The sequence below is a fragment of the Eschscholzia californica genome, unplaced genomic scaffold (assembly GCF_041429995.1).
Source record: "Eschscholzia californica isolate CP2 unplaced genomic scaffold, dmEscCali1.0.p SCAF_4, whole genome shotgun sequence".
In the NCBI taxonomy this organism is placed as follows: domain Eukaryota; kingdom Viridiplantae; phylum Streptophyta; class Magnoliopsida; order Ranunculales; family Papaveraceae; genus Eschscholzia; species Eschscholzia californica.
The window spans coordinates 41,025,227-41,051,777 of NW_028238461.1; the positions used below are offsets into that span (position 1 = coordinate 41,025,227).

Genomic DNA, 26,551 nt, shown 5'->3' on the forward strand with positions numbered 1-26,551 from the left:
TTTAACAAAATTTCAAAAAATTTCTTTAAATTTTTAACCATTAGATCTAAACAATAAATCTCAACCATACATTTTATATATTATTATGAATAAATTTAAATTTTTATTAATTTTTTATATTACTTATCGGATACGGATATTTATCGAATCGAATATGAGTGTATCCATATCCGATAAGCAGATATCCGATAAGGAATATCCGAATCTGAAATTTCGGATATTTTTGTAAATTCGAATACGAATGAGGATCGGATGTCGAATATTCGGATATCCATTGACAGGCTTATTTCTGATTGGCTTCATGTTATGATGGAACTTTAGGTTCGTACGAGCCTCAAACAGACAAGCCAAATAATCTATATGGTTAGAATTGAGTTCAGGTGGGTCCACCTATCGGTTAGTTCTATCAAAGGTTTGCTCGTGTGCATGCAAAGCCTTATGTGTCGAGCCATGTCAATTTGTTGACTTTTTGACTGGTTAGAGTTGTCCAATATTTGGCTTATCACGAGTCTCCCACTCTTTAGCAAAACGAGGATATGCTCATGAGTAAAAGAATTTTACCGCTAGTTCGATACTTCTGAACTTGCCAGGGTTAATCATGCCAGTCAAATATTTTGCTTTGGAGAAACCCTGCATGCAATGTCATCATTCGGATATTGTACCTTCTCAATGCAACATTTCTCACACTATTTTTTTTTTTTTTGAGAAATTATCACACTAAGCTTAATCATTCATTGTTCCCGTTCTTGAAATATGGTGGTTCATTTCATTGTTTAATTTATGACATCCACTTTACCTCTCCTAACCCCTCTGCTTCTTTTGAGCTTTGTGTTCCTGGTTCCCTCCTTTTCATATTTTTGCCAAACTTTATTTTCAAGTAATCGAATTTCGAAGTTTCTTATATGTTTTTCATGAAAAATTCACTGGCTTCTCTTTAGTTCAAAATAACCTATCTTGATCTTGTTTAAATGACTTTTATGGTTTATACGAGAATTTACTTTTAGATTCTAGAAGGTGGATTTTGTTTCTGTTTGTGGAAGTTCATGGGTCTTGAATTCGACCCTTTTACGCCTACTGCCAAGTTTCTTCACATAGGCATGCCCTTAATATACATGAAGCAAAGCGAGAGATGCAAGAAGATTTTGTATTGTTGAAGGACCTACTGATGAAAATCGATATCCCTACGATGTTGCGATCATTCCAGATAACTGGCTTATCTGATCCTTCGATGGCAAGAGCTCTTTGCATCTTCTTCTCTACTTTTTTCTCTTATGGTCGAAGCGACTTTCTGTAAGGCAATGTTGTTTGCATTCTTTGATTTCTTCTTTTTGAAGTTGTGTAATTTCGTATATAATAAAGATCGACTCTTTTATCAGCTTTGCTAATCTGCTTGTAATTTTTCTATAATAGAGCTCGAATCATAAACAAAATATTTACAATTTCATTAGACATTGTAGTACTCCCAGCGTCCCATTTTGTTTGTAGTCTTGGGAATTCAACTTATTAAGGAATGCTATTTACTGTTGACAAATACAAAGACCTTTCCTAAATTACCCTCATTTAATATAGAGTATTTCATTAAATACATTGGTATAAGTGTAGAACTAATTTAAACCTTTGATTGATATTCAAATAAAAGGATAGTTTTGAAAGTTTTATCATTTTAATAAAAAGAATATTATAAAAGGAAGTGAACAAACATTTCGAGACATCCAAAAAAAGAATAACAATCAAACAAAAGGAGACGGGGAGGAAGAGAGTATTTAACAAGAGAATACTAAATACTTTTAAAAGTAAATAAAGATGGGTAGTTAAACCAAGCAACAAGAATTTATTAACCAAGTAATGCAAAATGGGAAGGCTAAAATACAGCATCACCCGAAACAATCGACCTAAATCCTAAAACCTCGAACCTCACGTCAATCAGTATATAATCACCCAAAAACATTAAAATCAACGGTACAAGATATTTCGGGAATAGATTCCGGTAATCATTCGAGCTGTTAAGTAATTTTCCTGAAGAAGAAGCAGTTGTAATTTATTGGGTAGTAACAGAGAGACGTGGATGGTTGATGAGTTTTTTCTGATAAATTTGACTTCCCTTTTGAGCTGTTTGATAAATCAAAAACCCTAAAGTTACGGGTGGATTCTCAAATTTAGAAAAAAAATTATTAGATAAAGTCTTTATAAAATCAAAATGTGATTCCCACTATTTCAATCCAGATCTTGTTTTTTTTTTCTAACAAGAATTTATACACCTTCTATTTTTCGAAAAACAAGAGTATTTTTTTTTTCTCATTTAAATGAGCTCCAACTTGTAAGAAAGAATTCATCTATTCTTCTTCTTGGATTTCTTGAACAGATTTTAGGTAACATTCTCTTTCTCTCTCTCTCTCTCTAGTTTTTAGGTTTTGATTGAGAATGGTAGTTTTAATTTGTGGTAGTGATTAAATGTTTCAGGATTCATTGATGTATTCATTAGCAGAATCTTACTAATTGGGTTTCTTCATCCCCACAAGAAAGTTTAGGTAACCCTTTTTCTCTCTTTGTGTGCTTAATTTTTCTTCAGTTTTGATGATACTGATAAAATATAAGTATAATATATGGATTGAGATTACTTTTCTTGTTTTTTACTCACAAGTTTTTCCCCTTTTTGTTTCTTTGATATTTATAGGGTTTGTAATTCATTGATAATATAAATTGGTTAATTTTTTTTTGTTATTTGTATGCTTGAAAACCTCACTTTTCGTCACAATTTTAAATAAATGGTCCCATACTCCCATATAGACTTACATGGATGGATAGATGAGATTTGAACCCTACCACCATAATGTGACATCAAGGTTTTAATGAGCTTATGGGATGGATGTTGGGACGAAAACTTTTTGTCGTCGTTGTTCGATGAAGTTTTCCTTTCACTTTATTTGAAGTTGATGGAGTAAGTCAAAATGGTGAAACATTCCAAATGCTTACTCCTTTTTAGGAAAACCATCTTCTTTATCATTTAGATCATCCTTAATAAACTTAGGCCATCTTTGTATGGCATGTTGGGAAGTCGGGAAGTGTAAATGAAGTGTAAGAATAATGAAGTGTTTACAAGAAAACCCATTTGTTTTGTCATGTGGGGAAAGTAGAATTCCCATTGGGTTTTGATTGAGAACTTTTGAGAGTCTAAGAAAACCTATTTGGTTTTGTCACTAATACAGTTTTGGATTTTTTTGGTCACTAAATTTTGATCCCACTTCTGAAAAAGTGTTTTAAAATCTTCTATTTTGTCAGGAGGTGTTTGTTTTTTATGCACTTGAGATATGAATTTACTTTATCTGAATTTTAAAAGCATTCCAACAGCTTAAATCTTTATTATCCTAGAATTCTTTTATCAGACCTGACGAAAAAGTTAGAAAAAGCCAAACTACCCTTAAATTCTTCACTGAAATCATCATGTAGTTGTATGTTTTAAAAGTCAAATTATTGTTAATCCTTTTCAGTTATTTAGAGGTGAAGTCTTGCTGCTAGCTGAGGTGCTTGTTTTGCCGGGATGGCTACAAATATCACGCAAAATGTTTGTCCACCTCCAATGAAAGCGACGTCAAATGGAGTCTTTCAAGGGGATAATCCTCTACATTATGCTCTTCCTCTTATCATATTGCAAATATGCTTAGTGCTTGTTCTCACTCGTACTCTTGCTCTTCTTCTAAAGCCACTCAAACAACCTCGTGTGATTGCTGAGGTCGTTGTAAGTACATATCTACTCTAATTTTTTTTTTTGAGATCACTTCGATACATTTTTCTTCTACAAAGTCACTAAGGTCTGTAGCTTATGTGCTTCAATTGGTCAAGTAAACAGAGTTAGAAGTGTTGAGTAATAATCAGAGAAATGTCGTTTAAGTTTCTTTTACTCCTCATCTGGCAGGGAGGAATATTGCTCGGGCCATCAGTTCTCGGTCGTAGTAAGGTGTACCTAGATGCTGTTTTTCCTGCCCGAAGTCTTACAGTGCTTGACACACTTGCGAATATCGGTCTCATCTTCTTTCTCTTCCTGGTTGGCATAGAAATGGATCCAAAGTCCCTCTCTCGTACAGGGAAAAAGATCCTCGCTATCGCCGTTGCTGGGATTACAGTACCATTTGCTTTAGGAATTGGGTCATCATTTGTCCTGCGAAGTACTATATCTAAAGGTGTTGATGGGCCTCCATTTCTAATCTTCATGGGTGTAGCCTTCTCTATTACTGCATTCCCTGTCCTTGCCCGTATACTAGCGGAGCTGAAGCTACTTACCACGGATGTCGGTAAGATGGCCATGTCTGCTGCTGCTGTCAATGATGTTGCTGCATGGATCCTACTTGCTCTTGCCGTTGCTCTTTCTGGCACAGGCCACTCCCCTTTCGTTGCTCTTTGGGTTCTATTCTGTGGTTGTGGTTTTGTCGCAGCTGCTATTCTTATTTTCCGCCCAATCTTCTCACGCATAGCCCGACAAACTGAGGACGGCGAACCTGTTAATGAAACTTATATCTGTGCCACCTTAGCTGCAGTTCTAGCAGCTGGTTTTCTTACCGACACAATCGGTATCCATGCTCTTTTTGGAGCTTTTGTGATTGGAATTCTTGTCCCGAAAGAAGGACCATTTGCAGGTGCTCTTGTTGAAAAGGTTGAGGATCTGGTATCTGGTCTGTTCCTCCCATTGTACTTTGTTTCAAGTGGTTTGAAAACTAATGTCGCCACGATTGAAGGCCTTCAATCTTGGGGGCTCTTGGCTTTAGTTATAATTACAGCTTGTTTTGGAAAAATATTCGGTACTGTTATTGTCTCTCGTGCTTGTAAAGTTCCTTGGCGCGAGTCTTTAACTCTGGGTTTCCTCATGAATAGTAAAGGTTTGGTGGAGCTTATCGTCCTCAACATCGGTAAAGATAGAAAGGTAAACTAAAATTATACTCTTGTTTTCCTAATGAATCTCCATTTAAGTCTTTAGTAATTAGTGCATTGCTCTGATTTGTGTAAGAATTTCGTTTAAGTCATGCTCCACATGGACCAAGTGCGATCTACCGGTCGTTTCTCATTTCTTGCTTAGTGGTTGATATATAATTTAACTTCTAGCATTCGCATTCTTTTGTTGCAGGTATTAAATGATCAAACCTTCGCTATCATGGTTTTGATGGCCCTCTTCACTACTTTCATCACAACACCTATTGTTATGGTTTTATATAAACCATCAAAAAGAGAGGACAGTGCTAACTACAAGAATAAAACGATAGAGAGACAAGACACAAGTACCCAACTTAGGATTTTGACATGCTTTCACAGTACAAAGAATATACCAACAATGATAAATCTCATCGAAGCCTCTCGTGGAAGTGGCAGAAGAGAAGGTCTATGTGTTTACGCGTTGCACTTAACGGAACTCTCTGAGAGATCATCAGCAATTCTCATGGTGCATAAGGCACGAAAAAATGGATTACCTTTCTGGAACAAGGGGCGAAGGAACTCTGACCAAATTGTTGTCGCCTTCGAGGCTTTCGAGCAGTTGAGCCATGTCTCTATAAGACCAATGACATCCATCTCTGCAATGTCAAATATGCACGAGGATATCTGCACTAGCGCTTACAGAAAAGGAGTGGCGATGATCATTCTCCCATTTCACAAGCAGCAGAGGGTAGACGGTGCACTAGAGACAACACGTGCGGAATTTCGATTGGTCAACCAAAAGGTGCTCCAACATGCGCCATGCTCAGTAGGAATCCTTGTCGACAGAGGCCTCGGTGGGGCTACCCAAGTAACCTCAAGTGATTTCTCTTCTTTGATTGTTGTTATATTCTTTGGGGGTCGTGATGACCGTGAAGCACTTGCATATGCTGTCCGCATGACTGAGCATCCTGGTATAAACTTGATAGTGGTTCACACTTCAATCAACCTTGAACCAGTTGGAGGAGCTTCGGTTATCGATATGAATAGTGAATCAAATGCTGAAAGTCGATCACTTGATGAAGAAGCTATCGCTGATTTACGAGTTAAGATCCCAACAAATGCTTCAATCCAGTACCATGAGAAATCGGCGAAAAATTCTGCAGAAATTGTTGCAGTTGTTCAGGAGTTTAATAGGTGCAATCTATTCGTAGTGGGTCGAGTACCAACTGGTGTTGATCCAGTTTTAAGTGAACGGAGTGATAATTTGGAACTAGGGCCAATAGGAAGTTTGTTAACTTCACCAGATATGCCAACAACGGCTTCGGTTTTGGTTGTGCAACAGTTCTCTTCGCAGTCACCTAAAGATTTGGAATCTTTTCAAGAAGCTTCCATTTCGGAGTAATGTTTCTTCTTTTTCAGGTATGGTGACAGGAATGAGTTTCTCCAAGACCAGCACAGAATGAAACTGGTCATGGTGTAGTGCCATTTGATTTACGATCTTTTCTGATGTCGTTTCTTTTTTACCCTGTTTCTTATGTTCAAGGTTCTCTTATATTGATCATCTTTGCTTCTTTTTGGTTGCAGAAGTTCCAGTGATTCTTGGTGTTTAATCATCTTGCTTCATCTGTGGATTAGAAGAAGTTTGATATCTCTAACGTTGATCTTTTGTTATGCATCTGATTGAATAACATCTGACCTCAAAGTGAAGAGTCAGCGATTCTCATACTTCATCTTTCTGACTACACAAGTTGAGTATTGTCACACAGTTTCTTATAACCAATATAGAATCCACTTATCCACATCCAATTTGTAACTCTTTCTTGTGCAACTAAACCATTGTTCGAGTTTAGGAGCATTTCAACTCTATATTGATAATGAGAAGGAAATTACGAAATCTAATCGAGTGAATGTGTTACTTACCATGTACTTGACGAGTAAGTATGAAATGTCATTTGCTTCTTTGTTGGTGTTAGTTATCATTGGCTTTCTTTCTACTTTGTTTGGATGTGGGTTGATTGACTCCGAAGATACGTACATTTGTTTGGTTATTTAGAGCATTGCTCGACTGCATTGATGATAAGTCGCATTTTGGCATAATAATTGATTAGAAAATAGTTAAATGAGTCAAAATATTAAACATGATAAGCAGGAAAAAAAAAAAAAGACAATGACTTTTTCATTAACTAAAATTTTGTCATAATATCATTTATAATTGCATTTCAGATTAAAATATTATCTCTAATTATCAATTTGGTCATTTTGTATTTTGCTTTTCCCAAAATTACTCTCATGATAAAATATATGTTTGCTCTCTCTAAACTCCGCCAGTCTATCTTCTTCTCATATTCTTCTTCACTAACTCGTCTTCGTGTTCTTATTTTTCTCCCTGACTTGTACTTTATCTCGAGACCTAAATCTACTTTATGATTTTCGAACTAATTCCTCATCATCGGTGGCACCGAAAGGATCCACTCATTGTTACTCGAAGAAAAGGGACGTTGTAAACTCTAATACCATATTCAAAGTTATGAAATCCTAACTCTATGGAAGATGAGGTCGAGGTTTTGATATTTGCTTGTTGTATGTCTCATTTTCAAGGCTTCAGATCATTTTTTCAATTCCAAAGACAAATTGATGAACAAATCGATTAAGAGTATATGGCGAAATTGACAGAAGAATAAGTCTTGCCAAATTAGTTTGTTTTTGCAAACTGAAATTTCATTTTGCAATTCGAGTTTGCAATTTACATTCTGCAAATCGAGTTTGCAATTTACATTCTACAATCCAGTTTCTAAGATTTGCAAACCCAGTTTGCGTACAAGTCTAGTACAAGCTGAAAAGCTAGCTGCAGAGAAGCTTAACAAGTTCAAAACTAACTGCAAGTGAAAGTGCAAGCGAATAGGAAATATACAAATAAACAGCATGAAGTCACTCTCAAGTGTAAGTAGTGAAAGGAACTATGCTTAATGGCTATCCAGTTGTTACTGCTACGAGTTCAATTGAGAAACGAGAGATACGTCTGTTCTGTCCTATGCCTATTTCCAAGTACACCGGCTTTAAGTTAAAAATATAATGAACTCATCCCAAATTATATGGGTTTAAGCCACATATTTGAAAACCCCATAAAGAAAACAAAAGGCTCACAATACAAGGAGTCTTATTCAAGCACAACCATTTTATTATAGTTTTAACAATGCATTGGACATTAGAACACAAAACTACTTCTTCACAACCATATCAAAACATTACACACAGACAAGGGCATTTGGACTAGCACAAGATTCGGAAAAAGCGCTAAGATAATGACATTTTCAGGCACCCTTTTGACTGCTTCTGGGACAATTAGTTCTACCAGTTGTTCTTTTGCTTTTCATTCTCAGCTTTTGCTTCTTCATCAACTTCTTCTCTAGATCTTTCACTCTTCCATTTAAACCTGATATCACTGTTAACTGCTCGTTACCAGCTTTCATTAACTTCTCTAGCATTTCCCTCAGTTTCTCGTTCTCTTTCACCAGTTTCTTTTCCTCTTCTGACCCACTTAAAGAAGGTTCGTTAGCAGCTGGTCCTAAAGATGCTTCTACTCCCTCTTGTTTTTCTTGTCCAGCAACACCAATCTGCTCTATTTTGACAGCTTCGGAAGAATCCCCCGTGGCCTTGTTGATGATATCAACTGGCGCCATATCTTTGTTATTTGTTCCTGCCTCTGCTTCCATATCTTTGGCATCTGTTTCCTCCTCTGTTTCCATATCTTCACCATCTGCCTTACCTTTAGCTTCAACTTCAGTTATGTTACTCTTCTCTTCTTTCATCATGTTCATTTGTTGCATTACCTCCTTTGGTTCTGCTGCAGAATCAACAAATTCAGGAGATATAACATCTACGGCATCAAAAGTGTCTGCATCAGATAGAGAGGCACTTGATTTATATTCTTCTGCAGGTTGCTCTATGTCTCTCTTTTCTTGATGCAGTTTGTCTTGGGATTCTTCTTCTACCAACGGCACCATGGGCTCTTCTGGTTTTGGATTTTCTTCATCAAGATGGGGTTCCTCAAGCTTCGCAAAGTCTTGGGGTTCTTTTTCTGCCAATGGCACCATGGGCTCCTCTGGCTTTGGCTTTTCTTCATCAAGATAGGGTTGCTCAGGCTTCAAGAAGTCGATCTCTGCTACACCAGAAGAGTCTGATTCTTCGTTTGTGACTTCAACTGAATTGTCTGCAGGCTCCTGAGAAGAATCAGATATTTTCTCGAACCCAGCTTCAACACCGGTTTTTGAGTTGGTGTCTTTTTTGTCCAATGGTGACAGGAACTGCTCTTCCAATGTCAACTTGGAGGTCGCATTTTCAGCCAATCTCTCCAAAATTTCCTTTCCATCTCCATCTTTCCCCTCAGATGCAAGGATAGGTTGAGTAAAGGAATCTGCTTCTGAAACAGATTGGTGCATATTTTCCCCAACATTCGAACTAATAACATTGAGTGTGCGCTCTTCTTCTGACCCAGATAACAAATTCTTTCCTGAGTCTGACTCCGAACTTGATGCTGCTTTCACACTCTTGCTATTAGTAGCCTCATTGTTATCCCCAGCGGTAGCTTTGGCATTAACCTCCTCGTGCGTCTTCTTTGATGTCAGTTCTTCGACATTTTGGGTAGTCAATGCATCTAGCTGCTCCTGTAGGCAGACAAGCTCCCTTGCGACTGATTTTCTGACTTCTCTCAAGCTTGGATGCAGACCCTGAGGCAATACCCAAGTCTTAGTTAGTTAGTCTAAATATATTTCTTCTACCAAAAACTACATTCAACAAGATCTAGTAACAGCAAGATTCAGAGAACAATCATGAATTGTATATGCTGAATGGAACATGTGCATAATCTAATTTCAAACATACCTGAATAGTGTCTAGTTGCAGCAAAAGACTCATTATTGTCTCACTGATGAACACCCTTTGCCTCTCATTTTTCTGCATATCAGAGGACTCGAGAGCCAAGACCTGGTTTCTCACCTCGTTCACTTGCTCCCTTACTTTGGCTATTTGCCTTAGTTTCTTCAGAGGTTCCCACCTCCTCACTTCATATCCACGATAGGTCGATTGAATCTTCACTGCTGCTTCATTGGGTGAGTATTTCGTCTTCTGTTTTTCCTTGTCTACTGCTTTCATTGTTTCCTTTTCCAAGTCAGTCTTGTCTTCTGCATTCTTAGTGTTAACATTCCCCACAGGTTTTTCATTCGGAGAACCAAGCCTTTCACCTCCATCTCCAACATCAATTGTCCTTTGAGATTTGGTTTCCACATTATGTAGGGGCTCCAACATGGAAATCTTCTTTCCTTGGTTCTCAACATCTTTCGTCGTATCCGACTTTGGCACCACATTACATACAGGCTCTTTCCTAGTTGCTTCCCTCTGCTTGTCAAACTTCGGATCATTGTTCCTCTCCCTAGTCACTTTTTCCTTAAGGGAAGGAGGACTGAGAGACCTAGTTTTCCTTCGAGACAAGGGTTCGACCCTCAAACATACAGGAGGTAATTTAGATTTCACCGGAGAAGAAGGACGTTTTTCCACATTCTCCTTTTGGGGACTTCTGTTATCTCCATCTTCTTCTAGCTTCTTCACAAAAATCTCTTTCAAGTTTTTGTGATCATCCAATTGCTCCTTTTTTCCAATTTCTCGAAGTTCTCTAACAGGAATTCTCTTTTCTTCAACCTCATTCTCTTTAACCTTAGGCTCCACCCTTCTTTGAGTGTCTTCTACAGATTTTGCCTCAACCTCCTCATTACAATTATAAGGGAAATTCACTGGGATGATCTTATACTTCATTTTCGGTACTTCAAATCCTTCCAAATTTTTCTCCTCTGGACTCCCTTTCTCAACCTCTTGCTTATCACAAACAGGCATCCAGATAATAGGACATGGGGCGTCTCTAACTTCGCCCTTTTTCTGATCTTGTCTTCCTTCTGTATGCGCATCGTGCCTCGAAGATTTTAGACTGTCCAAATCAAGTGGATACCATCCGTTCCAAACCTTCGGCACTGAATCCAAGCTTTTACTTCCCTCATTGTTCTTCTTCATATCAAACGGAAACCACCCATTCAAAACTGTTGGGTCTGATTCAGAGAGCTTGCTAGCTGATTTGTTCTTCATATATTCAGGTGGAACCCATAACAATGGATATGGGTTTTTCTCCTCAGCGAAACCTGATGAATCATTTCCATTTTTCTCACCTTCTGGTTCTTCAATCTTCACACCCTTATCTTCCTTGCCACTGCAAGTATGATTTGGACAACCACAACAATGGCTTCTCTGCGTGGCCTCATACTTCGGCTTCTCCGTCAAGTAATGTGGAGGAAGATATTGTAGAGGATGAAGATCAAGGTATGGGGAATACGGAGAAGGGTGGTAATACGGATGTGGTGGTGGTGGTGGTGGTGGTGGGAGTTGAGAGTACGGCGGCCTATAGTTATAGTACCCAGAAGAAGGATAACCATGGTTGCAGCAACCATGGCATTCTCCAACATTTGGGATCCCATAACCACCACCATTCAACCAAGGTTCTTGAATTCCAGGAGATTTAGTAGTTTGAGGTGGAACCCAACTTGGGTAATGATTTTGATAAGGGTAAGGAATGTGGGTTCCATGAAATGATTGGGGATACTCCATGAATCTGTTAACGGGAATCATAATTTTCACCCCCTTTTATTGCTGATCAAGTAAGATATATGATAATCTTTTCTAATCTGTAAAAGGAAGAACAGAAACAAGAAAACAGTAAGAACTGTGAAATCAAACACATAAAAATCACAATCCCACATAAAACCCTAAATTACGGCAAAAGAAATCCATGAAAACCCAATCAATGAAAACAAGAAAGAGCTAAAGAAGTGGGAAAATGATAACTTACAAGTTTTGTTTTTTTTTAGTTGTGAATCTCTTTCCAAGCAATTCCTCAATCCAAATAACTCAGTTATCAGAACAAATCAAATCCACAAAACCCAGAAATTTACAACCTCTTTTGCTTAAAAACAACCAGTTAGATTTTTGTCTTTTATTTTTCCGATGCATCAGAATTATGAATTTTAGGGCTTTTTATAAGGGCAGTTGGAATAGGTTGGAAATATCATCTACGGTTTTCCAGATGTTTCTCGGTTTTCCAATTCGAGATATCTCGAAACTACTTTCCACCTCAGCTTCTTACGTGTTTATTATTGGATGTTTCTCGAAAGTGATGACCTAGTAAAATATCTTCCACCTATTAAAACGTCCGCGGGAAGTTTTAGAGGCGCCTCTGTAAGTTTTAGAGGTAAATTTGTGAAGAAAAAAAATGCCTTTAATAATAATGGGAGACACCTTTAAAACTTTACATTGTTTAGTTCTTTTTTTTTTTTTTTTTTTGGGAATTAACTACGATTCGAACTTGGGACCTTCAGGGCTTTTTGGAGTTTATTTCAACGCATTGAAACCACTTCGGCTACCAATGGTTGACTTTATGATGTCTGGTTAAGCACACATACCTTTAACCTTTCTAAATTTGAAGGTGTAAATTGGTGGAGCTCATTGTGAGAGTAAACTGAGGGAGTTGAAAGATTTCAGTAGTAATTCTTAGCTTTATTTGTTTCTAGTTTGTGCCTCCTTCGATTTTGTTTTATTTTCACGACTTTGTTTATGAGGGTCCAGCCCTGTAACCCGCTGATTAATACAAAAGCAATGGCCTTATGTGGTGGTGTTTGAGCCATTGGATGTTCTAATTTATATAAATTTGCGATTGCGAAACATAAAATTCAAAGGTTCTCATAAATCCAGGGTCCGATGTTAACGGATTTGACAGAAGATGGCATATCCAGGGGCTCTGTATGATTGGAAGACGAACAACAAACATCATTTTCTTATATTTAATGACGAAAGGACATTTTAAATGTAAAAGTCTTGAAAAATCAACTCAGCGGAACTTGTATATCTGAACAAACAACAATATCTACAATGAACATTTGAGTCTTTCCATTTGATTCCACAAGTAGTTTGATTAATAAAAAGTGAACTCCCATTCCCTATTTACTACCCGCTTCCGCCTGTCAAACCCGTCAAGCTAGCAATCACATCTTCAAGTTGTGAGAAACGAGCCAAAAACTCATCTTGTTGTTCCATGGAGGAAGCTTGCTGCTGCTGCCGCCATAGAGTAAGACCATCACTTGTAACTTTCAAACCTCTCTGTAACAATGTCATTCCTTCACCGATTTCATCCGGGAAAAGTTTCCGCCTTTTCCTACTTGCCTGGATTTGAATGTTGTCATTACCATCGGCATCAATTTCCATTGCACTTTCCGTATCTTCCTCTTTCTCAATACTTTGTAACATCCTCTTGCTCAGGCTCCGAACTTTTTCCTTCAGAATCATACCTTCGTTAACAAGCATTGCTTGTTGTTCTTTTGTGCATTGTTCAATGTCTAATAAAGCAACTTCCTTTTCAAGAAAAGCCTTAAAATGAGACATAAATCTATCTTCATTTGCTTCATTACCGGTATCTATATCAAACGAAAGTAATGCATCCTGTGGTACGAATTTCCACAGTTGATTGCAAGAAGTACGGCTTGCAAAATATCCAAATCCAGTGATTGCTAAATGAGCAAATGCCCAATGCCGATCCCTTAATAACATGTGACATAAGTTCCATAAAGCGGCAGTTGTTTTGTTTCCTTCAGTTTCGTCTATATCCATGTTACCTAGACCTGCCATTAAAACACATAGATTTGGTTTGCATCGGTATAAATGAGTTGGATTACTATCTCCTGCTGAAGCTTCTGCAGAATCATCCACTACAAACAAGGAGTGGAGGTTCATTATGAACTGTTCCATCTCATGATACCCGTATAGATGCCTCGTATGTGAGATGATCCCTATTACCTGGCTTAGAAGTTTGCAGTAATGTTCCTTTAAACTGTTTGTACTACTTTTGTATCTATGAATCACAGCATTTGCGAAATTTAGAGTCTTGACATCAATTTGATCAACATTAAAACTGATCTTGATGCTGCACAAACGACATAAAAAAGATTTTATTATTACTTGTCCTCTCCATGCCCATGTAGCACGGAATCTGATACGGGTATTAGTATCTGACACCGGTAACAGGTGTCAAATGTGGTGTGAAGAAAAATGCCAATAAGAGGCCCAATACTAATATACTACATTATACACAAGAGACATTAACCTAGAGTTGTATTTTATGGTCCTAACACGACTGTTCACATGGGGTGTAGGCCGTAGTGTACATACAATATCTTTTATTCCACCAATTAGCCTAACTGGAGTGTCTGGCACAAGTAGCAGACTGTCTGATACGTGTATCCTAGATCCGCATGGCAAAAAGGTATCAAATGAACAATATCCGTGTTTCATGCGTCATGTATTAAAGTCACGTTTAACCCAATGGGAACAACTGAAAAAGCACTAGTATTTAACAGAAAAGGTTGATAGGAGTACTTACAGGGAGGGTAACAAAGATGATAAAGCATAGACTGGTTCTCCAAGGAGATGAGTACTAGAAGACCTTGAGAAGTTATCAGCTAGAAGTTTCGTCTCGTTATTTTCGATGTAGCTAGCATATGCAGTAATAGTTCTTTCATTAACAAGCTTTTGAAGCCTAAATGACAACAGATGCAGGGGGAATCCTTCTAGGATTAAGGTTATGTACATGAAATATGATGATGATGAACTATCATCCATTATTGTACTTTGAAATCGATCTACTGTACCATCTGGGGCATAAGTAAGAATTATACAGATTGATCTTGCCATCTTCCTCAATGGAGATCCTTGAATTAAGCCTGGTTCAGTAGATGCCACGTACTGGAACAATGAGCATAGTTTATCAATAATTTCATTCACCTTCTCTAACTCAGCATGACGGAGAATAAAGCACAAGAGTTCCACAATGATCTCAGAGAGAAGAAAATGAGGATGAAGAAGATTCTCAAGTAAGAAATATTCGATCTCCTCGAAAGCTGAACTTGAAGAGGCAACAATCGTGAAGGTCTTTAGTGCATGTAAAATGAAAGAGAAGATGGGTTGCCAAGTTAACTGTGGCACTGTTCCAGAATTATGTAGAACCGGAATAGAGAAAGCAAGTACAGAAGAGTAGGCATCTTCATCCACCAAACTGTGAATAAACCATCCAAGCTTTCTGCAAATTCCAAGTCTTACCTCTTCTCCCAGGCTAGGAGAACTTTTCAGTAGATTAAGAAATAAGGCGAGACGTCCAAGCATTAACACCCTCATTTTGGATATAGATTCACAACTGACGGTAAATATTTCATCCGTTAAAGCTCTTTCATTTGTAATAACTTCCTTGGGGTGAATAGAGCTCGAACGATCTTCATCTGTGAATAACCAATCCAAAATTTGGAGAACAGACTCATGTTTTACTTCAGCTGAATTGAGTAAAGTTTGAAGTAGATGAAATGAAGCTGGCTCCAGAAATTCGACCAACAATTCACTTGAAGCCCTCAAACGAGTCTCTTTGCTCAGTGAAATACCAAAGGCAGAAATCATTAAGACACATAAAGATATCTCCTTAAATACTTCAACTGCTTCACAAGGGTACTGTGTGGATATTCGAACAGCATTAATTATATAAAATTTTAGCGGAAGGAATACCCTCTTTGCTTCAATTGCAGATATATCTTCATTGGGTTTAGAAAACCACGATTCAGATGCACACCTCAGAGACTCCGTGGCAAGTGAGATTAGATTTAGTATAATGTTTGCCACATTTATCTTTTGAGCTAAACCCACCTTCCCAAGCTGCAGTAGTGTAACCACACCTTTCCATGATACATTAAGAATTGTCACCAGATTCCCACCACCACCAGCTGCGAGGACACCCAATTCGCACAACTTGTTTATCGTGCACTTCATCAAGTTAATAACATGATTCACAGTACCACCTTTTTCCTCGTCCATGGAGCTTTTTTCACCCTCTTTGAGTGTGCCACAAGATTCCAAACTTAGGCTTACATAATATGTTTTGCACAGTTTTACCGAAGCATCCAGGACCAACTGTACCACCTTCAGTAATTCTGATGCAGTTAAATGAATCCTCTGTTAAGAAATGATCATTAACTTTAGTCACATGTTGTGAGACAGTGAGAGAGGATGTAAAGTTTTTAAGATCGAATGAAGGGAAAAGGTACAAGAGCAATATCAACATTTAAATACGTTATATGAACAGCTAGCTATGCAGGTTAATTTGAAAAGCTTTGAACTATGACTCTACTGCACTAGTTGCATGCCAGGGCTTTCTACCATCTGCTATGAGCACCACTGGACTACACCATCTAGTAATATAAGATAACAGTTTGAAGACAATATGACGGGATTAATTCCTTGTACACAAATGACTTTCATTAGCCTAGAAGTACATCAACTTTTTGAAAAATAAACAAGTTGAACAAGTAAAAGGTGTACATCTCTTCACAGCAGAAATCATCGAGGCAACTCTTAAGCTGGTTTAGAACTTTAGATATAATGTATTACTCAGGGAAGTTATAGAGGGCATTCACATGAACAGCAGAAGTCACATTCGTAGTAGGTAGAAATAAACAGAACCATCTGATTTATGCTATTAAGAAACAACACATAGAACATTTGCAATAGCATGAAAATCACGAAAACACCAGCCTTCACCTAAAACGGCCACCACTTTGTGGTAGTAACATGGTGTTTCCATACATAACTCTAGGACTTCAAACGGTCCTAGGTCCATACCCAAGTCCAAGGTCCATGTGTTTCTGATCATAGCCTAGAACTCCAGATCTCAGAAATACGATAGAAACTGAAATTTTCAGTACAACCATATTTACTAGAATTAATAAACTTTTCAAATTAAGTAGCATAGGAATATCTCCTTACAATGACTACCTTCATCTCGGAGACTGAACTTTTAGTCAGACTTAAGCATTCGAAGAGGAATTTCTCAAGAAGTAAGCCATGATCCCTCATTACAGGCAGTCTTGTACAAGCTGAAAAGCTAGCTGCAGAGAAGCTTAACAAGTTCAAAACCAACTGCAAGCGAAAGTGCAAGCAAATCAGGAATTAGGAAATATACAAATAAACAGCATGAAGTCCCTCTCCTTATAAATTTAAGCAGTGAGAGGAAACATACAAATGAACAGCATGAAGTCACTCTCCTTACAAATTTAAGTAGTGAGAGGAACCATGCTTAATGACTATCCAGTTCTTGTTGCTATGAGTTTAATTGAGATGCTGAATTGAAATCACGTCCGAAGGGCAAAGAACAACAACAGATGCAAAAAGGGAAATAACACACAGTAATTTATTGCAGGAACTGATATGATTAAGCCTATAACATCCTCTCTCATTTAACACCTGCGATTCCAGGATAAATGAATTTTGAGCAGGCAAAGAGAGATCTCTTAACCCCAACAGCTTTATGTCATTAGAAAGAGATCCGAACATATTCATATTACACAGAGGTAGGTTACATACAAGATACAATCTAATTACAATATTCTTTTGGAGTCCAATTGGATATGACCCGAGGGGTATGAGGATGTTGTTCTCACCATATCACTCTCACTCCAGTTACGCATTTCTGTAAAGCTCAGAATTGACTTGTTGATGATCTGTATTGTCGAATCTAGCTTTCACTGTTATTGCTAACTAAAAGGTCTGACAGTGTTAAGACTTAAAAGTAACTCAATCATCACTAACTGCTATAAGTAGGTTTCTTTTTCCTATCCAGTTACATTTAAAGATACCAAAGCCTGGCTTCTATATATCTGTGAGTTCCAGTTACATAGCTGAACAAGATACAGCTCCCTATGAATAATTCATTTCTTCGTGCGGACTTCAAAAGGTACTACAGGACTTCCCATTTGTCTCCAGTTACGCTTGCAGGTTGACAAAATCCTTCTCCGTTGCTTTTACATGCTTTATCCCTTTAACTGAGTTCAATCTGAAAACAATTCTCCTGTCCAGCGAAGGTGTTTTCAGCTTTGAATTCGATTTTTTTTTTTTAAATTGTTTTAAGATTTGATTTTACAACGAAGACAAATGCATGCAAGAACTCATGTCATGATGTGTATGCAAGTAAATTAAACATGAACAAATTTCAGGTTCAGACTCAGATTCCTTTACAAACAAACATCATCATAGGTGGTTTGTGTTTTTATTAGGTATATGAATGTGAGTTGCACTTGCTTGTATTGCCAAATCTTTATTGTACACAATGAGCTAAAATCTTAGCTGATTTCTTTATGAAGGTTTGACTTGAACAATCAAGTTCACCGCACATTTCCTAAACTAGGAGATCTTGCAGCATTCAAAGTTAGGTACATGAATTTAGAAACAACCATATTCAGATGCCTAAGAATAAATATCACCTAATTGCGTACTACATCAACTCAAGTACCACCCACCTGAAAATAAGAACTTGCCAGTCTTTCTTCCTGAGATTCCTCCACTGACAAAAGCATCACGTTGAGATTTTTTCCACACCATTCGCTTGCCTAATAAGTGATAGTATTTTAGATTGTCCTTTCTGAATAAGCGCACAAAGGTAACACCATAACACCACTGTTTACCACAGTAATAAGAGTAGAAGGAAAATTTTGACAAAATACCTTCAGTCCAAAAGAGAGGAATTGTTCCAGACATCCGGATATATCGGCTTCTACATATTTTCCAGCTACATGCAGAATACTTTTGTTTAGCATGCACTGGGATATGTCCATGCAAGGGGAATCTTCCCAAAGTGTCTATCATGATGTTAGGGTAATACTTGTGCAGAAAAGCAAACAACTAAAGCTTAAAACTACAAAAATTAATACGAAATGTTCTTAAAATTATGGAAAAGACAAAACAATAGGATACTGAAAGACGTTCAAAAAGATTAACCAAGTCAGCTGCTTCGGATTGGTCGGAATCCCCAAGTTGGTTGACCAGGTGAATACGACTATCGAACACCTAAATTGGAAAAATGCTTAGGTTAATAACCAAGTTTGCAAGATCCATGGGGCAAAGTAGAAGATCCTAATGAACTTTGTATGATTTAAAGTATAAACTTGAAAATATTGTTGAAACAGTAAGTAATGGGTTAAACCAACAGGTAAAGGTCTACTATTAAGCTAAGCAGTTGGGCATGGAGCTACTCGAGATTGGACAGGGCTCTACCCCGACCGTCACAGATAGGAGCGGAGTAACTCGGACGAGTTTTCACTAACTCTTATATATGTGACTGTGCACACACCTTTTGTATAAAAATACATTTTATTATATAGATACATATCTATACACACCCTCATATATCAATTCACATATAATGAATAACATACAAATATATGATAATGATATTACATAAATATAGGCCGCAAAGGCGCACACTCCATATTGTCATTCAAATCAAACTTCAATAATTCAGCTTTTCTAACATAAGAAGTAACTAACTAGGGGTTCGTCCTTGGATCAACTCGGACTACCCTTGAGCCCGAGCCGTTCCCGAGTTACGTAGTCGATGCTATTCTTTTATCCTCCAGAAGTCAAGATCACATAAAAAGTTGTATTTTCATAATGATACATGGTGAAGGTTAAACTAAAAGGAGTTGTCATTACCTACTCAAACACACATAGGTTGGAGTTATTTTATTTTTTGAAAAATCTTGGAGTTGTCATTACCTACTCTAACATAAAAAGTTGTATTTTCATAATGATACATGGTGAACGTTAAACTTCTATTACGAATCCACTTTCTCATTTACCAATGAAAACCCCAGGTGGTCCAGTCTAATGGTAGGATAATACTTTGGCCCGCTGTGATTACTTTTACATACTTTTAACACTCTTTAGTTGTATATGTTACTATCAACCATGCACCTGTTCTAGCTCTTTTTTCTCCTCCCGAAACAACCCCCACCATATCTAATTAGAGACATGATATTACGTTATGCAAAAGAACATTAGAACCCAATGCACATAAAAGTTAAAAGAAACCAAATATGTTGACGGAAATTAGGGATTGTTAATGTGGTTTCAATGTCATTGTCGTAAATACCTCTGATATTGTCTTATCATTTCCTTCATCCGGAAAACAGTCCTTTCCTTGCCCCTTCAGTGTAATAATCAGATACAAAATAAAAAATTAGTTTTCTTATTTAGGGAAAAGGATAAAAGTATGTAGTAGAAAGTAAAAAAAAAAATTACACTACTTAGTAAAAAGATTACACTACTTAGAATTTAAACATACCATTTCATCCAAGTCAGCATTAGCCTATAAAATGAGAAGAAAAAAAAGTGATATCAGTAAGCTGAGCAAGTGAAATAATTTCACAGCAGCAGAACAAATGCCCAACAAATAGGTTTCGAGCATTTCTGGTTTTTAGTTTAAGGTCTAATACAAGACACCCCAAGAAAACTTAACCTTTATTAGGTCATACAATCATAAAACGAATGCAGAAATGATAACAAAGAGTTTGGTTCAAACTTCAAAAAGTAAAGTTACTACATCAAGCTGATCAACTCATGTTCTCTTTGTTCATTGTGATAACGGAGTAAATTCCAGCCCCCAACTTTTCAATGAAAAAAAATTATATGCGGGAAACATTGAAAGCAAAATCCCTGAACATAATCGACTAAAAGAGTCTGAGAGAGTGAACAAAGTGAGTCAATTAGATCTTTCTTCCAAATGTACGAATTTTATCTAATCATCATACTGAGATGTGATTTGCAATGCAATAACTTCATACCAAGGAATGAAACTTCGGTTTCGGTGGAAACTTCGGTGAGACCAAAAGTGGAAACGTTTCGTGGAAACGTTTCGGTCTATGTGGAAACTTTACAAATTTGTGGAAATGATAGTATCCTTATTAGCGTCTCTTTAGTATGAAAGGTTAGTATCTTAGAGGCTAATATGCATTAAAGTGGTTAATTTAGAGGCTAAATTAAATTATTCACCTCCAATAACCCTAAAACACTTACGTTGGGGGCTAATGTGCAATAAAATCGTTAATTTAGGGGGTAATCTGAATTGTTTTTAACCTGTTCTGTTAGGTTGAGGGGCAATATTCACTTAAACAATTGTTAGGGGTAAGTAAATAGATGATTTTAAGTATATATCAGGTTTTTGAAGGCGCTCCTCGAAATTGTTTCTGGCACCCCTTCAAAACATTGGGACAGTGAAGGAAAGGGTGCCGGATAACGTTTTAGGGGTGCTTATAACCTTATAACTTTTACAAACCTAATCCTTTTTCCACCAGTCCGCCTCTCTCTCACCTCCTTCTTCTTCTTCTGCGAAACCCTAGACTCTTTCTTTTCTTTTCTTTTCTTCTTCTTCACCCTAAACCCACCCATAAAATCTGAAACCTGAAGCTATGAAGACGAAATGAATAAGATTTGATGAAGAAATCAAGAAGAAAACGATGAAGAAAGCGAAATTTCGTGAGATTTCAGTCGAAATCTTACACGAAAACTTTGTAAGTGTGTTTTTGTTTCCATGATCTGAAAAACCGAAAAATTTCGGTCATTTCGACCGAAATTTTTCGACATTTGATTCCTTGCTTCATACTAGATCTCAAACTCAAATTCTTGAGTACCGCACATGGCTTTCATGGTAGTTTATCGTAGTGCATGATCATGTGTTGATCTATGTGCAGGATTGTGTTCCTGTGTTTGTGAGTCAATGTTGCAAGAAAAGTTCTCAGTCATGAACAAATTCCTCATATCACCTCCAAAATGAAAACAAAGCAGAGACTGCCTCTCAGATATGCTTGAGGCTTTTTCCGTAGAAGAAGAAAAACCCTAACATTTTGCAAGTATTAACGCCACAAAAGCGGCACTTTTATGACATAGTATACTAAAGTGAATACAGTGAGAAAACTAGATGTTCGTAAGCAGATCGATTTTTTAAACAAACCTGATGGTTAGTCAAGATTGAACTAAAAGAAAAAAAAAACATATATCCGTCTATACATGAGCAATGAATCACCCAAAGGGGTAATTAGATTAACCTTCATATCTTTATCTCTAAACACAAGCATAGATATTGGAAATGAAGCAAAATCGAGCACTGAGTAATTGGTCGAACACTCAAGCGTGATAAATACAACATTCCCAAATGGGTAATCAGATTAACCTTCATCGTCCCCAGAGCTAGGGAAAATGAAAGAATCCCTAGAAGAATTCTACCGTGACTAGAGAGAGAAAGATAGTTTTCTGTTTCTTTGGCTACTTGTACAGAATAGAATCAAATTAGGTTAGTATTTTTTTCTCAGTAGTCCGTCTCGAACTTGAAGATCTCTCGGTGAAAGCGATTACAACCGAATAGAATGAAACTGATAAGAGAGGGTTTTGAACAGAAAGAGAGAAGAAGGGCATACCTCGCCATTAAGTTGCTTTGTCTCCACTTCGTTGTCCATTAGAGAAACGATTCTGACTTGCTGAGCGTCCGCGGAAGTGTGACTCTAGAGAGAGAGAGGGGTAGAGAGATCAGTAATGGCGGGAATTTCAAGTCGCTGGATCAACTCAGCTCGTAGGGCATGTTTGGTGGGCAGGAAATAGCGAACCAGCAAGGAAAATATTTCACACCACATGCATAAGTTGGTAGTATTTGTTACATGGATCATGGACGAGGGAAACTCGACGTTTTAGTAGTAGTTTCATTTTGCCCTAGTTTTCTTTTTTTTTGGTTTTGACTTGCTTGAATATAAAGTGAAAAAGATTGATTTTATTGAAATAATATATTTTTTGAGTGTTTAGTTTGACCAAAATAATAAATAGAATAATCAAATTCTAGAAAAGAATCCTCTATTACGGTGGCTCTTTCATTCTTGTTGTTATATCTCTGTCGTCTTTGTCTCTTCTTCAAATTTCACTACAAGAAAAATAGTGCTTTGGGAAAATCAAAATAGTTTCCGGAGAAATAGGTGAAAATCCAAAAAAAACATAAATCAAACACACCCTAGACGTCGCGGGCAAAATGTCGCCGACCGGAAGTGTCCGACAACGGCCGACGACTTCTTATCTCTTCTCTCTCTCTCTCTCTCTCTCTCTCTCTCTCTCTCTCTCTCTCTCTTCTCTCTCTTTCTCTTGTCTCTCTCTTCACTCGCTCTCCCTTCTCTCTCTCTATTTCTTCTCGCTCTCTTCTGTCCCTCTCTAAATCCGGCGAAGGAGTTCCTCTCCTTCGCGCGGATTTCTGGTTTCTAGACGAAACCGATTTGGTTTCGTTTGGTTCGAGATGAGACCAAATCTCATCTGGTTTGATTTCTAGACGAAACCAGATCGGTTTCGTCTTGGAACGGGAGATTTGCTGTTTAGACCCCCTTTCATATAATCGACTTGCTGTTTGGACTCCCTTTTTCCATAGTTGCATTTTGGACTCCCTTTTGACAGAATCAAAAGAGAATATTCCGTGTATGAAGTTAAAGTTTAAATAATTCCTAAATTACCCTCACATGATCAATATTGCAATTAAGACTCCCTAGTTTATTTAACTCAACAACTAGAGGGTTGCCACGTGTACGGATGCGATGGGTCCAAATAACCATACCATAGACCCATCTGACTCGACTCTACCTGGGTTGGTCGTGAATGTCCACTTAAGTGTATTTCTTCTTCCATCGTGAGTTCCTTTTTTTGTTTTTTTTGTTTTTGTTTTTGTTTTTTTTGTTTTGTTTTTGTTTTTGTTTTTGTTTTTTGTTGAAATCACCATCGTGAGTTCCTTGGTGAGCTCATCTTCTCCATTACAACCCTAATCTGAAATGTCAAGAGGATGGCTGAAGATTGTGGATCAAGAATTAGTGGTATCATTGCTCGAGTTAGGAGGCCAAAGAATCTTCAGGTAACGTGATGAATCTCTCTTCTCTCTATCTACATGTCTCTGTTAATCCCAAACCGATTTTAGGGTTTTTGTTGTAGCTCTCTCTATCTACATTTCTCTTAATCTCAAATAAAATTAGAGTTTTTGTTGCAGCTTTCTCTCTCTATGTACATGTCTCTTAATCCCAAACAAAATCAAGGAAGTATATTCTTGTTACGTTAGGGTTTTTTTCTTCAGATTAACACTTTCCTCAAGTAAGGATTACAAAATTAGGGCACAAACCCTGTACCTGTTTGTTGCAAAAACAAAATTTAGAAACTGTTTATCTTAGTAGTACTAATTTACTGGTTTAATACCAGATAGTATAAGAGATCAGACGAAAATTGTATCCCTTTAATATCTGGAATTGTTCATGATAGTATAGGAAACTGTTCTAAGTTGGAACAACTTATTTTGAGTGATAACAATTTAGTTGGAATTTTGCCTGATAGTTTGAACAATCTTGAATTATATTGGGTGATAGCTAAAGTTGTTCTAGGTAAAAATGTTGATGGTGTTCTATTAATTTCGAGGGGATTGATGTAATAGTTGAGTTATGTTTAAAATTTGAATGCCGTAATATATGTTTTTATGCCCTTTCTTGTCCTTATGTTTTTCGTAGTTCGCTCTCTTTCACGCCCACCTCTATATCAATGGCTCACGAAAGTCTGTTGTTAATGGCAATAGGATTTGTGTTTAGTTGGAGGAAAATCTTCAATTGTTGGATAGTCTAATATAGTTTGTGTGGTTATTGGATCGGTGCTCATACATTTACTTGATTATTGACATTCTTAAGGGGCATTAAGTTGATTATGATAATATGTTTCAATGTAGAGTCTCAGAATGGGGCTCTAATGGTACAGAACTCTGACAACTTGCAGGATTTGCTGTTAAAACATCTGAAAGTAACTCCAAAATGGGGATTAGGCCATCTTGCTATGGTGGAAAAGCAAGTTTAGATTCGATTGCTGATTCATGGAAATGTTCACAATCTGTTGTCACCAGGAGAACTCAGAAAGTAAAATCATTAAAAGAGTTTCAACAGTGGGTGGGAGAAATACCATCATCCAATGAAAGAGATTCATGGGCAGTGGGAGGGATGGTACTCACAGCAGGACTTTTGTTCGTTAGGTATAGCCATTCACTTTCCACTTACTACTTTATAAGCACAAAATTGTCAATTTAAATCTCATATTGGTCTTGTTATTCTTTTTTCAGCAAAAGAAGCCATCATCAACGGCAAAGAGAAGCAGCTTCTCTGCGCGCAGCTACTCCAGCAACAAGGAGACTAGAAGTCAAGATGAACTTGCAGTCTCCTGTTAGTCCAGAAAATAGGAAGGGAAATGGAAGATAGATGACTGATTTTGTTTCTCAACTTGCCTTACTTTTGATTTATAAGGTTGTAAATTGATTGTAGATTGAACCCATGATTTTGAAGATTTTGGTCTGATTACTCGTGGTTCGAAGGAATATATTTAGTCTCATCTTTTGATATTCACTTGTTTTGGCTGATTATCTTGTAAGTTTTTTTTAGTTCAAAGATTTATTTGAACTTTCCTAAGGTTCTCGGGCAATTAGTTTGCACATCCGGAAGAGAAAGACACGAAACGTCTGACATGGAAAAAGACAGTGAAATTGGTTAATGACATAGCTTAAGGTATAGTGTTTCTTGAAAGAGAACGAGTGTAAACTCGTTGGCGGAAGCTTCAACAGAAGATTAAGATCTTGGTTCACCTAAAGAGAATTTCCCTTAAGGACTCTTGATTCACATCATCAACTCTCAACCTAAACTTTGTGAAAGAAGGAAGCTACTAATCAAATTGGATTTAAAGATTCAAGAAATGTGTCTAAATTAAACAAGAAAATGAGCATAGCACCCACGACCGAAACTCCATTCCTCGTGACTTCCCTTTCCTAATCACAGTTGGTTGCAGAAAACTGTCAATGAAACTCATTTGATAAAACACGATTGATCCTTTATTCCTTTTATTTTGCTCCTTCCGGTAACTAGTCATTCGAAAAAACTAAGTTTGGTTAGTATATTTTGACTCAGCATAAGATTTTGCTCATATCAGACAGCAACTGATAGATGAACATGAGAAGAAAAAGCATCCACCTTCTTAATTGACATACCTGAAGAACTAAAATTTCCTAGGGGCGTGTTCACTTCCTGCTGGTTTCAAGATCTTGAACGAACACATTAGACCTTCATCAACCTGCATTATCGAATTCTGCACCATAATTTGGAGCCAGAAATATCATAACTAATCTCTTTTTAGAAAAGAAATCGTACCCATCTTCCACCAACTAAATGTCATAAATGTTAGTCGAACAGCAAAAGATACTCAATTTAGATGTGAAGTACTAATGAAACTTATCAGCTTCAAGTTGATTTTCCTGAAACTTATCAACTTCAAGTTGATTTAGATGAGAAGTACTAATGAAACTTATCAGCTTCAAGTTGATTTTCCTGAAACTTATCAGCTTCAAGTTGATTTAGATGAGAAGTACTAATGAAACTTATTAGCTTCAAGTTGATTTAGATGAGAAGTACTAATGAAACTTATCAGCTTCAAGTTGATTTTCCTGAACATTACCCCATGGAAGCACCTCAGGTCAAGTTTATAATCATCATCTTCTTCTACTACTATGAATTTGTTTTTGTGGGGACTGTAGTGTTTTAATTAAAAGTTGTGTCATTGTGTGATTTGTTTGTTGTTTGGGCAATGCTTCTTTACACTAAAAGTTATTTTTATAGCTCCTGCTCCTCATATATGCTTAGGTAAGTTTATGGTGATT

The 26,551-nt window shown here is 37.2% G+C and overlaps 4 protein-coding genes across 10 annotated transcripts; 2 read left to right on the forward strand and 2 right to left on the reverse strand.

Annotated features, from left to right (window-relative positions):
• The first annotated feature begins 1,793 nt into the window (after positions 1-1,793).
• LOC147544718 (cation/H(+) antiporter 18-like) lies at positions 1,794-6,859 on the forward strand. 2 transcript variants are annotated; one of them, XM_086632139.1, is made up of 6 exons: positions 1,794-2,369; positions 2,461-2,528; positions 3,489-3,736; positions 3,914-4,915; positions 5,117-6,321; positions 6,487-6,859. In XM_086632139.1, exons 3-5 carry the CDS (start codon positions 3,539-3,541, stop codon positions 6,302-6,304), a joined length of 2,388 nt encoding a protein of 795 aa, XP_086488265.1. In that variant the 5' UTR covers positions 1,794-2,369; positions 2,461-2,528; positions 3,489-3,538; the 3' UTR covers positions 6,305-6,321; positions 6,487-6,859. The 2 variants fall into 2 exon arrangements, with proteins under 2 accessions (XP_086488265.1, XP_086488266.1); XM_086632140.1 differs by having other exon boundaries at positions 1,933-2,369; positions 3,497-3,736.
• Positions 6,860-8,059: 1,200 nt separating this feature from the next.
• On the reverse strand, positions 8,060-12,117 carry LOC147544719 (uncharacterized). 3 transcript variants are annotated; one of them, XM_086638650.1, is made up of 4 exons: positions 11,792-12,117; positions 9,784-11,627; positions 8,556-9,629; positions 8,060-8,461 (listed from the first exon to the last, which is right to left on the reverse strand). In XM_086638650.1, exons 2-4 carry the CDS (start codon positions 11,569-11,571, stop codon positions 8,441-8,443), a joined length of 2,883 nt encoding a protein of 960 aa, XP_086494776.1. In that variant the 5' UTR covers positions 11,572-11,627; positions 11,792-12,117; the 3' UTR covers positions 8,060-8,440. The 3 variants fall into 3 exon arrangements, with proteins under 3 accessions (XP_086494776.1, XP_086494774.1, XP_086494773.1); XM_086638648.1 differs by having other exon boundaries at positions 8,060-9,426; positions 9,457-9,629; positions 11,792-12,097; XM_086638647.1 differs by having other exon boundaries at positions 8,060-9,629.
• A 696-nt stretch (positions 12,118-12,813) lies between these two features.
• Positions 12,814-22,602, reverse strand: LOC147544720 (holliday junction resolvase). Of its 4 annotated transcripts, none has more exons than XM_086634820.1 (10): positions 22,275-22,517; positions 20,147-20,170; positions 19,955-20,008; positions 18,778-18,870; positions 18,528-18,662; positions 18,324-18,413; positions 16,804-16,947; positions 14,372-15,984; positions 13,789-13,915; positions 12,814-13,700 (listed from the first exon to the last, which is right to left on the reverse strand). In XM_086634820.1, the coding sequence occupies exons 1-10, from the start codon at positions 22,311-22,313 to the stop codon at positions 13,620-13,622; spliced, it is 2,400 nt and encodes a 799-aa protein (XP_086490946.1). In that variant the 5' UTR covers positions 22,314-22,517; the 3' UTR covers positions 12,814-13,619. The 4 variants fall into 4 exon arrangements, with proteins under 4 accessions (XP_086490946.1, XP_086490945.1, XP_086490944.1 ...); XM_086634819.1 differs by having other exon boundaries at positions 16,795-16,947; XM_086634818.1 differs by having other exon boundaries at positions 12,814-13,915; positions 22,275-22,602.
• A 1,005-nt stretch (positions 22,603-23,607) lies between these two features.
• Positions 23,608-25,250, forward strand: LOC147544721 (uncharacterized). Its single transcript, XM_086636375.1, has 3 exons — positions 23,608-23,734; positions 24,758-24,883; positions 24,971-25,250. The coding sequence occupies exons 1-3, from the start codon at positions 23,655-23,657 to the stop codon at positions 25,104-25,106; spliced, it is 342 nt and encodes a 113-aa protein (XP_086492501.1). The 5' UTR covers positions 23,608-23,654; the 3' UTR covers positions 25,107-25,250.
• Positions 25,251-26,551: the final 1,301 nt, after the last annotated feature.